Genomic DNA, 12,158 nt, shown 5'->3' with positions numbered 1-12,158 from the left:
CTAGATCGGGGGGATGAAGATGTTCTTTCCTGTTTTGATGGATGTTTTCTTTCTCCAGGTAAGATGTGGAGGCGGCGGTCGGTGGTCCAGGCGTCTCAGGGCGACGGCCGGCCCTGCCCCGCCCAGCAGGAGCAGTGGAAGCCCTGCCCGGTGCGACCCTGCTACCGCTGGCAGTACAGCGCCTGGTCGGAGTGTCGGGTGGAGGTACGTCATTAACGATCACCTCGACCCCCGTCAGCTGGAGAAACGCCGCGCTGGCGGGCGTCGGCTCGGATCGATGAGATCCCGGCGTCGGAGCCAAAAAGTGGATTTTTTTCAGAGCAAAATCTCAGCGTTAGCGAAACGTAATGGAGTTTGGAATATTGATGAACGCCTCATCAAAATCAGCTCGGGCATCTATCTGACGGCTTTTAATGCTGACTCATCACTGTAAGCTAATTCCTTCGCGAAGGCGATAGGTTAGCAAAATGTGGGCGGAGTTTAATGGGTGGACAGGGAGTCCTGTCACCTCCTATCCTTCATTTAGATGGTTTATGTCGCTCATTTAGGGCCAACTGGCCTCCTCCAATCCAGGTTCAGCCGTTACCCATAATGCATTGGAATTCATTAACGTTTCTGCAGCTCCTATATGTTTGAAGATTTCCACTTTGACAATGATTAATAATCGTCTTCTATCCATTCGCTAACGACGACAACAACCGTATGAAGACGGGTTTTACTTCATGAATATTTCAAGCAGCATCATTTTTAATCAGAAGTACTAAAAGTAAACAAAACCATCAACGTTCAAAGCATTAATTTGCCCGTAATGTGTTTCCATAGTAACTTAATTTGCTCACAGCATTTATCAGATTTGTGTTAAAGACAAAAAATAGTCCAAACACGACTTCAGGAAGTCAGTATGATGACAGAACGGCCTTTTAAGGCATTAGAACACAATGAGATGTTTGTTGTCGCTGATTAACTAAATTAAAACGCGTCGAGACAACGGGCCTCTTTGTGCGGATTTTAATTACATATTTGTTTAAATATGTAACGCTGCCGTCTGTTCAGAGCTTCATGAATTAAAAACACGCTTTAAATCTCGGCGTCTGTGAGGAGCGGCGGCGGCGTCCTGCTGTCGGCGTCTCGTCCTCCATGATGGGCTCGACCGGACGATGGTGATAAATACGGTAACCTGAACCTCTCTTCACCGTTAAAGGACGGCTGTGGTTCCGGTTAAAAATAAGACACCACAGTATGAACACCGGAAGAAGCCAATAATGTAACAGCTGATAACGTAATACATTTACCCTTTTTTTGAAATCCAACAGGCCGATAACATAATAAAAGTTCTGAATCAATAACGCAACACCTTTTGGCTACTAGAGTAATGATTAGGGTTACAGTTATGGTTAGTGGTTAGGGTTTAGGGTTAGAGTTAGGGTTATGGTTAGGGTTGAGGTTAGGTTAAGGGGTTAACAGTTAGGATTAGGGGTTAGGGTTAGGATTAGTAATAAATTATTACATTATCAGCTTATTACGTGTCACAAACAGGCACATTTATCACGTTATCAGCTGTTACCTCATTGGTTTTAACAACAAGGAAGTGATGTCCTCCAGTTTTCCGGTTCTTCTCCAGAACAAACTGGATTCTGAATGTAATTTGGTGTGGATGTGACCCAACATTCAATCTGTCTTTATGTGTTCACACGTCACGGGGGGAAGACGCTCCGTCTCTCTTCTGATACGTAACCCAAAATTATGACTTTACAGACGATGTGATTCCTGTTTTCTCGTGTAACTTCCACTTTTTTTTCCCACATTTTTTTATTTCCCAGTGTGACACTAATGCTGTCAAACTTTCATCCTCTGATGAGAATAGTTTTCTGTTTGTGGCTGTAGTTCCACTTCCTGTTATCGTAGCATCGCGGCTCTATTTGCCGCCTCAGTCTGACTTTGAGTTATCAGTTAAAGTTGCTGAAGGACAAAACCTCCAGCCGTCGCTGTAAATTATTAAGGTCTCTCCGGCTGCGGTAACGCGTCCTTCTCCTCCTCCTTCTTCTTCTGTGGTGTCCCTGTGCTGTCAGAGTGTGGTGTGCGGACACGGCACGCGCTACAGGAACCTGTCCTGCTTCGTGTCGGACGGCTCCAGCGACGGCGAGGCCAGCCTGGTGGACGAGGAGCTCTGCAACAGCCTGGAGGTGGCGGTCGATGGAGACAAGCAGATCAGGCTGAAGGAGGCGTGTACGCTGCCCTGTCCAGGTAACCACGCCGCCAGCGAGACGGGATGGCCGCATCGACCCTTCAGGCAGTGGGTTTCAGAAATACGTTGGTATAGAAGGTTCGTTTTTTGGGTCGATGCCGTTGTTGTTGGAGATTCTGACCGTTCCCAGAAATCTGGAGACTCTTTTTGTCTAAATCAGGGGTGTCTAGCTCTTTTGTAACTAATAAATGTAACTAAATGTAACTCAGTGTAATGTAAAATAAATAACTACTGCTTAATGTTAAATAATTTTGAATTCATCACTTATTCAAGTTACCAACATTACAGTTACAGAGAAAAAATATGTTTGTTGTTGCTCTCGCGGGCCACATAAAATGATGTGGAGGGCCACGTTTGGCCCCCGGGCCTTGAGTTTGACACATGTGGTCTAGGACAAAAGAAGCTGATTGAAGACTTGTCGTTTCAATTTTTTTTATATCCATAGAACAGTGGTCCCCAACCCCCGGGGCGTGGACCGGTGCCGGTCCGTGGGTCAGTCGCTACCGGTCTGTTTTCTTCCTGTGACGTTACGAGGCAATGCTAATAAAGTTGATACAAACTGGATTCACCTTTATTATTAGATTTAGGATAAAACAGTTTAATACACGTCATATTTGATTTTGTTGGATTCACCAAAGACATTCAGACGTCCAGTTTAGCCGTTAGCATCCGAGCATCAACTCTAAACTGAGCTTTAATTGAAATGACCTCGTATTATTTTCTATATTAGCAGCACTGATCTCAGCTCAGACACATTCGTCGATGCGTTTGCAACACGATGGAAACTTGTGTGCGGTTTGAACAATATCAGAGCCGCCGTAAAATACTTTAGTTACAGGGAAGATTTTATTATTTCTAACCGATGGCTCTCTGTATCTATCATGACCTCTAAAATCAGAGGTAGGCACTCGCCTGAAGGCAGCATAAATGGACTACATTATGTTATGGCAGATGCTTTGTATAACTGTGCCGTTTTATAGGAGCGTTAAATTTACGGCTAGGTGCTTTTTTAAGTGCCTGTAGCGACTCTGAGCCCTCTGCTCTCCTCTGCCAAGGTCGGAAGACTCTGCAGGAAAGTTTCAGTCTCTTGTTTGCTTCCAGTTTGCCGTTTTTACCCAGTTTACTCGAGGTCTGTCCCCAGTTAAGATAGCAATTAATTGGTTTTACCTCCCAGTGAGAGATTCACCTCCAGGTAGTCGTTTAATTACCCACAATTTTGCACGACACCAACGATTGAGACCACCTACTTATTCGGGCGTATTTAAGCGACGACCCCCTTCGTTCAGTTTAAATCAGATTGTACGTTGACGACACATAGAAGCCATTAAAACACGCACACACATGTATAAAGTCATATCTGCGAGATAACAGAAAAGAAAAAGCAGCGCAATCGATAATCTGTGTGGGCGAGATAACAAAAAGCCCCGAGGGCTTCCAAAAAAAAAAAAAAAAGACGAGATAGCGAGCGTAGCCACAGCCTGGCGGAATAACTACGCCTGTAAACGGCTGAAGATTTGATGCATTTATTCACCTCACATATGAATGGAGAGATTCAGAGGAGAGCAGATTGAAGGAGAGTTTTCATTGTTCAATAAAGTCTTGACTCGTGTGAAACAAGGTGGAGATCTATATACACCGCGGGGCCGTTTATGCAGCATAATGGACCATCGGAACGGTTTAAATATAGCAGAAAGGTCGTAAATAAGAAAAGCGCTCATGATAATAAACATATATTAAAGAATAGATGGAATAAAAAAGGAATAAATTGATGAGAAACGAGCAAACACTCATCGCGAGCTGTGACCATCAATACCGCTGAAGAAATGACAGCTTCAATTAGCGTTTTTTATCAGCCGTAGCTCGCTAACAGACGGCGGCTAAAGCGGCGTGAAGAAGACAACAGATCTTCTGCAGCGGAATGATGAAGACGTCGGGGAAACATAATTGTTCTAAATAAAATAAGTTTTAGTTTCTGTCATCTCCCAGTTGGTTTGACCAGATTGTACGGATAAAAATTAATGCTAAACTGATCTCCAGCACAGTTAGCGTAGCCATGTTAGCTACCAGGAGCTGCTCCTTTGTCTCAAAATCCATCGTTTTTGTGCCAGAACACAGGCAGTACAACACAGGCAGTACAACACAGGCAGTAGAACACAGGCAGTACAACACAGGCAGTACAACACAGGCAGTACAACACAGGCAGTACAACACAGGCAGTACAACACAGGCAGTACAACACAGGCAGTACAACACAGGCAGTACAACACAGGCAGTACAACACAGGCAGTACAACACAGGCAGTAAAACACAGGCAGTACAGCACAGGCAGTACAACACAGGCAGTAAAACACAGGCAGTACAACACAGGCAGTACAACACAGGCAGTACAACACAGGCAGTACAACACAGGCAGTACAACACAGGCAGTACAACACAGGCAGTACAACACAGGCAGTAAAACACAGGCAGTACAGCACAGGCAGTACAACACAGGCAGTACAACAGACAGTACAGCGTCTGCTGTACTGCCTGTGCTGCACAGCACGAAGTGTAGGGGAAGTGACGTTTGCGCAGTCCCTGAGTTGGTGGGGGGACAGAGAGATAGGTAGTCAGGTGCTGGGAGGAGGGCAGAGTGAGGATAGAGTTCAAGGCTATGGCAGGGGGCAGAACAGGGAGGGAGTTGAGCCTCCTGACCGCCTGGTGAAAGAAACTGCCCTTCAGCCTGCTGGTTCTGGCCCCAGACTGTCTCCTACCTGAAACACTCCAGTCAAAACCCAAGTTGTGCGTTTTGAGGGTTTACTTGTCGCTAGCAGCCTGGCTAAATGAGCTAACGTCAACACAGAAGCAGCGTTGAGGCGTTTGACGCTCTGCTTTTGCAAACAAAGTCCAAACTTGTCGCTGTGTTGTTATTTACACCTGCACGCTTGTTGAGCAGGTGAGGCGCGCCACGCGGCGTGTCGTCTGCCTGACGCCTCCACCCGTCCCTTGTTAGCGAGCCATGTGTGCACACATTTTCAGCATGGCTCGCCCCAGCGGGTAACAAACCCTCCAACCTGTCGGCGCACGACGACCCGTACAGGATGGCTTCTTCTTTTTTTAAAATCTCGGCGAGGGATTCTACCTGAGCGCCGTCTGTACGCTGAGCCGGACATCTGTTGTGATTTACACGATGCACATCCACGTAAAACATAAAGCCGTCTATTATACATTACACAGATGCATAGTTTAATGTAATTGCTGTGAGTCCTTGATTGGTTTATCGCGTCAGGTTAACAACACATCTGGCGGTTTGGGTCCAGCGAACCGTCAGCGTTACAGTAAAAACCTTAATAAACAAAAGCACGTCTATGATGCTTTATTTTAATCGATTACAATTTGGTCCCGTTTATCACTTTTTTTCTACAAGCACACAAAACTCTTATTGTAGATGCAACTTATCTTGAGTTATGAGTATTTTATGGATTGCATTAACAAATTATAAACTAGATTTTATTAAACAACAACGCGACTAATCTTTAGATGTTTACGGGCTAACAACCTCCAGGGGGCGCTCTAACAAGAAGCACAAGACTGAGTTGAATCCTTTGAACTAATTAACGGATACATTTCCATGAGCCAGCGTTCACCCATTCACACACGAAAACTTTTATTTGGTTTTTTGGGGTTTTTTTTTTGCTTATTCTCTTTTTTTGTCTATTGTGTATTTTTACAGAAACAGTACACAGTTAAAAGTAATTGCACCAGAGTTAGCTTTCGGCTAATTTACATCTGTAGCTCAAAACAACCAAAAAGCTGTAAAAACACTCCATAAAACAGCACAAAATATAAAAGTCCATCAGCGTGAGTTCATAAACAGAACCAGCAGCCTGTAGTAAAGACAATAAGTACAAAACAATCACTGGTGGCGACGCGTTTGTGTTGATTTTAGCCGAAGCTTAAGGCTAGTTTCAAACGCTGTGAAGCCTCCAGAGTCTCTGATGTTTGTGGGATGGATTCCACTTCTTCACTTCGTAAACCAGGTGAACCACAGGCCGTCGCTCTGAACCGCGTGTGGGGCTTTTAAGTACTTTTTAAAAATCTGGCGTCCGTCGGAGTGACGTGAGAAGTCGCTGTCGTTGGAGATAATTCTGTTTGTTTCCTTTTATTGTTCACCGTTGTTGGTAATTAGAGTGTAATCCTGTCTCTACGCTGCATCGGGACGTATTATTAGGTGTCATTAGCGAGGGGTGACTTTAATGCGTTATGAAGTCACACAGCAGACATTACTGTTGTCTTCGTAGACGACGTTAACGCCGAGGTATCAGACTTTACCTCCGGTCGGCTGTCAGGCGTCCTTCACGCTCGCCTTCACGCGTGAACGCCGCCTCCATCACTCTTCACGCTCAGGAGGCCGCTGTCCTTCCTGGTCGACGGCGTCCAAATCCATCACGCAGGAAAGGCGTCCGGCTCTGCACCGCTGATTAATATGACCGGGATTGACACGTCTGTTACGTCTTCATCACCGGCGCTTTAACGTCTCGCACTAAGAGCTCCTAAACGTAACGTAAACACACGCAGAAACCGTAATCAGTCTAAATTCAACCTGTTTAGTTCCTGTTAGCGACTGTTCCTGTAGTAATGAGTCTCGGACCGCAGTGCACTTCCGGATGCTGTCAGCCAATAGCATGCAAGTGCGGTATCACATGACTATATACTAAAAATTTGCGACGTGGTGAAGCCGTGCCTCTTGAAGTGCGAATATGCGAGAGATTAATGTACAGATATAAGGTGGTTTAATATCAGTGTGGGGAGGGTTCATAAACGTTTTAATTACCAAAAATAATAAAATAAATAGTTCGTCGGTAGCTTTACTAGCTAATGTCACCACGTTAGCCGTAACTGCTACAGACACGTCTTATAATCATGTTAAATTAAAACTCAAATATTAACGTCAACGTGAATAAACAGAAGACATCTAAAACATTTATTTCAATCGCATTCTGCAACCTCGCGTGAAAAAAATTATTTGTCGTGATAAAAATCTTCCGTAAAGATTGAAATGGAGGAAGAAGAAAAAAAAACACTCACAGGCAGAAATAACCATGAAATATAAGTGTGTGTGTTAAGAATCCAGATTTAAATCCCATTTAAAAACAGCCAACAGCTAACAGATGACAAACGTACATATATGAAATATAAATATCAATAGAAACGCAAAGAATAATGAAGAAACAGCCGAGAACGAGATTTAAATCTGGATTAATGAAGAAGATCAGGAGCAGACGGCGCTACATTTTCTAGCTGTAGCCAGATGTTTAATTTAGAATCAGTCTTTAAAATTAGGATTGGGATTACCACTTCAAGGCTGGGGGGTGGGCGAGTTTGTGACGGAGACGTGACAGCGTTTGGGTTTGATGTGTCTGCACGGAGCGACGGCGGCGGCGGCCGGACTCCGTCAGGTCGTTACCGCTTCCTGTCGGGAAAATAGGGCGCCATCAGTGAGACGGGAAGAGGAACTCTCATTTGTGATTCAGCCTGATGAGAGGAGTGTTTTTCACGCAGTGCAGCTTAAATATAAATCTGTTATTCTCGGTGTCAGTGGGTCCCTGAAGGCAGAATTATTGCTACTTGCTCCTGCCAAAAGACAAAATAAAAAACGTTGAGTTCATTTCCAAAAAAAAGAGCTCTGTGTCTATTTCGGCTCATAATTGATCGTTCATCATTCAATCTCTCTGGAAACGAGGAAAAGATGTTACCCTCTTTTCAACTGGCGCCTCATTTAAAAAAGAGCCACAGTTAGAATTGATGTTATGTTCTAAGAGCGAGGGGCGTCTTTCCACTATGCAGAAAAAAAAAAAGAAAAAACATCAAATGCGAGTCGGTCCCTGAGATGGAAAACGCTGAGAAATGCTGACCTAGATAAGACGTCTGTCCAACCCCCCCACCCCCCCATCAAACGGCAATCAGGACCCAGACGGCGCTCCATCAGGTGCGGCTGGAGGAGGGGCCGGTCCGGTCCGACCGGGAACAGATTGGGAATTCTGGCAAATGGCACAGCCACCCTTGACCCGTGTGATGCCCCCCCCTTCTGCCTGATGAGATCTTTAAAGCGTCATCTCCACCGGTGATGCGTGAAAAGATCTCTTATATCTATACATCGAAGACTTGCTTCAGTCCTGACAAAGCTAAGATCTGGATCCCAAACCTGCAGATGTAAACGGTTCTTTAAAGCTCGATTAGTGCAGAATTAATTCAGATGTAATTCGGCAGATCTACATTTCCATCCCAGCATGAAGCCTCAGGTAAAAAAAAACCCCGATGGTAAAAATGTTAAACTCTGCAGGAGTCGACCTGAAGCCCAAAGAATCTGATGCGGCGCAAACTGGCTTACAGGAAATTAAGAGATTTGTGATAAGGCTGGAGGCCATGGCGAGCAATTTTACACAGGTCAACAGGCAGTTATTTTAAAAATCCCTCATTGGACAGGTAAACGTGAAGAGATGCCAGAGGGACGGAGGCATGCTTTCATTCCTGCCTGTTTTATTTAGATGAAATGTGTTGTTGTCTCCGACTAAAACCTCTCTCTACCTTTCTGTTAGTATTTACTTTTTACATTTTCCTTCTTTTCAGCAGCTTTGGTTTTGTATTTTGTACATTTTTACGGAAATTTTATTTATGTATTCCGCAAATTTTTGTATCCAAATTGCTAAAAAAAAAAAAAAAATTCAATTTCTTTGTTGAAATGATAAAACATGAGTTGGTGCACCTAAACCTAGAAAACTTTTCCGTCCTCGCGGGTGAAGTCAGATGTTTCTCTCGCGCCTGAGGCGGAACTGGATCAGCTTCCCAACAACTTTGTCCAAACTAAATGAAATTCGAGTTGTTTATTTGTAACGGCAGCGTTTCAGGGTGGACGTGAGCTTGAATCATGGGTAATGACCTCATAGTTCTGGGGCCGCTGTCCGTGTGTTCATGACTTGATGACGTCACCATTGTCCATAAATCAATCGATCAATCAACCTTTATTTACAAAAGCGCTTAATCATATCAGCAGACATTTCAAAGTGCTTTAACCGAACAGACCCCTCCTCCTCATTGAGGAAGAAACTCCGGGCAGGACCCAGATATGCAAAACTCTATATAAGACACTCTTTAATACGTATATACTATTATCATCTTTATCTAGCCTTGTTAGCGTGGTTAGCGCTGCCGTCTCATAGCAAGAAGGTTCTGGGTTTGAGTCCCTTCTGTTCCAAGTTGAGATGTTCTCGCCGTGTCTGCGTGGGTTCTCTCCAGTTTTCTCCCACTTGTGGAATTAGCCGAAAAGCTAATTGTGGTGCAAATTGTCCGTAGGTGTGACTGTGTGCGTGAGTGGTCGTTCATCGTTCAATCTTTATCTGTTCATTTCGATGTTTCTGACAGTAACACCCCCTTATTGATGCACCCCGCCCCTTTGCCCTACAGGTGAATGCTACCTGATGGAGTGGTCCGACTGGAGCTCCTGCGTGAACATCTGCGTCAAGCGGGCCGGCGTGGACTTCGGTTCGGTCCGGGTTCGCTCTCGAGCCGTGTTGGCCCAGGAGCCCGAGAACCTGCTGCTGTGTCCCGACCAGGTGTGGGAGTCGGAACCCTGCACAGGTGAGGAACGCCGCCGGAATCAAACGAACACCAATCTGAAGCCAGACTCCGTTTATGTAACACGAACCAGAGCTTGTTAGGACATCAAAGGGCGAGCGCGGATAGACGCTTATATTCAGGGTCCTACCTGCGGGCGATCTCGTCTTCACCGTCTGATCTCGGATGTCGGACTGTCAAAGGAAACAAGAGCGCCAGATTACAACCCCTGAGACTATCCGGCCTTAAATAAAACAGAAAGAGCTGCTAACTTCCCTGTGTAGTCCGGGTTAATTGGTGCTCTCCCAGATGAGCTTCCTTGAGTCAGAACTCTAAACAGAGGAAACCCACACATTCATTTACGGCTGTGATGTCTGCAGCTCCCCAGGCACATTAATCGCCCAATCGGGTGCAATCAGGGGTTGTGAATCACCGCCGCCAAAAGCTTGACATGTACAGTTAGACGTAGTCTTTCTAGAGCAGCCGCCCTCCTCCCACGCCGCCCACGCTTCCTCTCCTCCCAGCAGTCTTCCACCAGGCTGACCTGGTTTCACAGCATCACTCCAGGCACCGGAGGGGGGGGTGGTGACCGCACCAAGAGCAGCGAAGGCTCCGGAGGATGGAGGGGATGGAGGTGGGGAGGGCGATGATGGAGAGAGACAAGCAAAAAACAACTTGTGTCAGACCTCCGTCTTCATCTTTCTCGTTCTACGGTTCACTTCAAACCAGTGTTTAAATAAACGAGATGTTATTTGTGGCTTTATCTTTATTAACTCAAACAGCAAAACACGACTGTGGCTTGTGGTCGTCGTCCAATTAGGTTTGAGGTTTACCTCCCCTACATTCAAGGATTGGACTCCCCAAAGGTTGTTGCTGTCGTTTCATCAGGTCTCATCAGTCTGACGAGTGTTTGAGTGTTCGTTAATCTGTTAAATCTGCTTTTAAGTCGTTATTTGATGCTATAAAAATGCATTTGATGCTATGGTATGCTAATGATTTTTCCAGAAGGACGTTAGCGTTTTGTACTTAGCGGTAAGGATGTTGGAAATGCCCTCACGCCTGATTCATGCTAAGTGTTCTTTGGTCATTTTAATTCAACTCTACAAACATGAACCTCATGGTGGCGCTAGACGGAACTCAGGCGTTCAACTGTCTGAACTGTTTATGGTAAGCCTCTACGTATGAGTGGTAACCTGCCACTCTGCTAGCAAGGCTAAACATTTAGCCTTTAGCACCTCCTGTTCATGGGTGTAAAATGTCTTTTCTAAATTCAATCTGGAGCTTAACAGGATTAAAGATCACGTGTGTCCTCTTTTACGAAGGCGTCTAGTCATCTGTGATATTCCCAGGCTGATGCTACCGACGTGAATTCTCCTTCCAGAGTAGCTTTTCCATCGCGAAACCTTTTCATAGCCGTAGGACTACAACCTACTTGTGAAAAATGGCGGGAAGCATTGGTTCAAATGAGTCTGATGAGAAGTTGACACTCCAGGAAGAAAGAATTGGTAAAAATGAGCATAAAGGGTAAAGTTGTCTCATCTGCAGACAAATCGTCCGGTGAAAAGCTTGTGGAGCGGCGCCATCGACCGGAGCGGCGCTACTGTAGCTGCGGCCTGTGGAGAATAGATCTTCTCTTTGTTCGCTTTAATTGTTCATTCGCGCCGGCAGAAGCAGCCGGACTGACGTTCGGTCACACGGGACTCCTCTGGGAAATATGTCCATTTACTGCCCTGATGGCGTTATTGATAAAGTCGTAATAGCATTGATAGAAAGTCATTAAGCCAAAGCTCTTAGTGGAGATTAAAACATTGAACTGGACCCCTCCGCGAAGACACAATGAAGATGGTGCTCTGTGACGGAGACCCATTATACATCATAACTTAGCAGCTGCTTTATTAATCTGCCACTCATGTGATTAATGGCGTTGGCCTGTGATCTGTGGGGGTGTTGATGGTGTTTATTTAACTCTCAGGTGGTGAATGTTACGAGTACAAGTGGCTCAGCGGCGGGAACTCTAGCCGCCCGTTGATCTGGTGCCAACGCTCCGACGGCCTCAACGTCACCGGTAAGAACCGCTACCGGTACAGCGTCATCGTAATGAATTTACCTGTTTTTGGAATGTAATAGACCAGTAATGTAATAGTTGGCCAATAATAAAAGTCCTGAACCGATAACGTAATAAGTTTTGGCCAATAATGTAATAATTGATTACTAACCCTAACCTGAATTATTACGTCATTAGCCAGAAGTCCCTATCGGTTTACCCTAACCCTAAATGAACCCTGACGTAATTGTTGCGTTATTAGCCTGAATCCCTAAC

General features: G+C 45.3%; 1 protein-coding gene across 1 annotated transcript in view; it reads left to right on the top strand.

The window, feature by feature from the left end:
• Positions 1-12,158, top strand: part of thsd7ab (thrombospondin, type I, domain containing 7Ab) — a 129,771-nt gene that overhangs the window by 79,530 nt on the left and 38,083 nt on the right. Inside the window, exons 22-25 of the mRNA XM_068323725.1 lie at positions 59-204; positions 2,070-2,244; positions 9,689-9,862; positions 11,811-11,903. Of these exons, the coding sequence (XP_068179826.1) occupies positions 59-204; positions 2,070-2,244; positions 9,689-9,862; positions 11,811-11,903 (588 nt within the window). The remainder of the gene's footprint in view (positions 1-58; positions 205-2,069; positions 2,245-9,688; positions 9,863-11,810; positions 11,904-12,158) is intronic.

This window comes from Antennarius striatus, chromosome 9, assembly GCF_040054535.1.
Source record: "Antennarius striatus isolate MH-2024 chromosome 9, ASM4005453v1, whole genome shotgun sequence".
In the NCBI taxonomy this organism is placed as follows: domain Eukaryota; kingdom Metazoa; phylum Chordata; class Actinopteri; order Lophiiformes; family Antennariidae; genus Antennarius; species Antennarius striatus.
The sequence above is the reverse complement of the archived record's forward strand: the minus strand, read 5'-3'. Positions and strand labels throughout refer to the sequence as shown.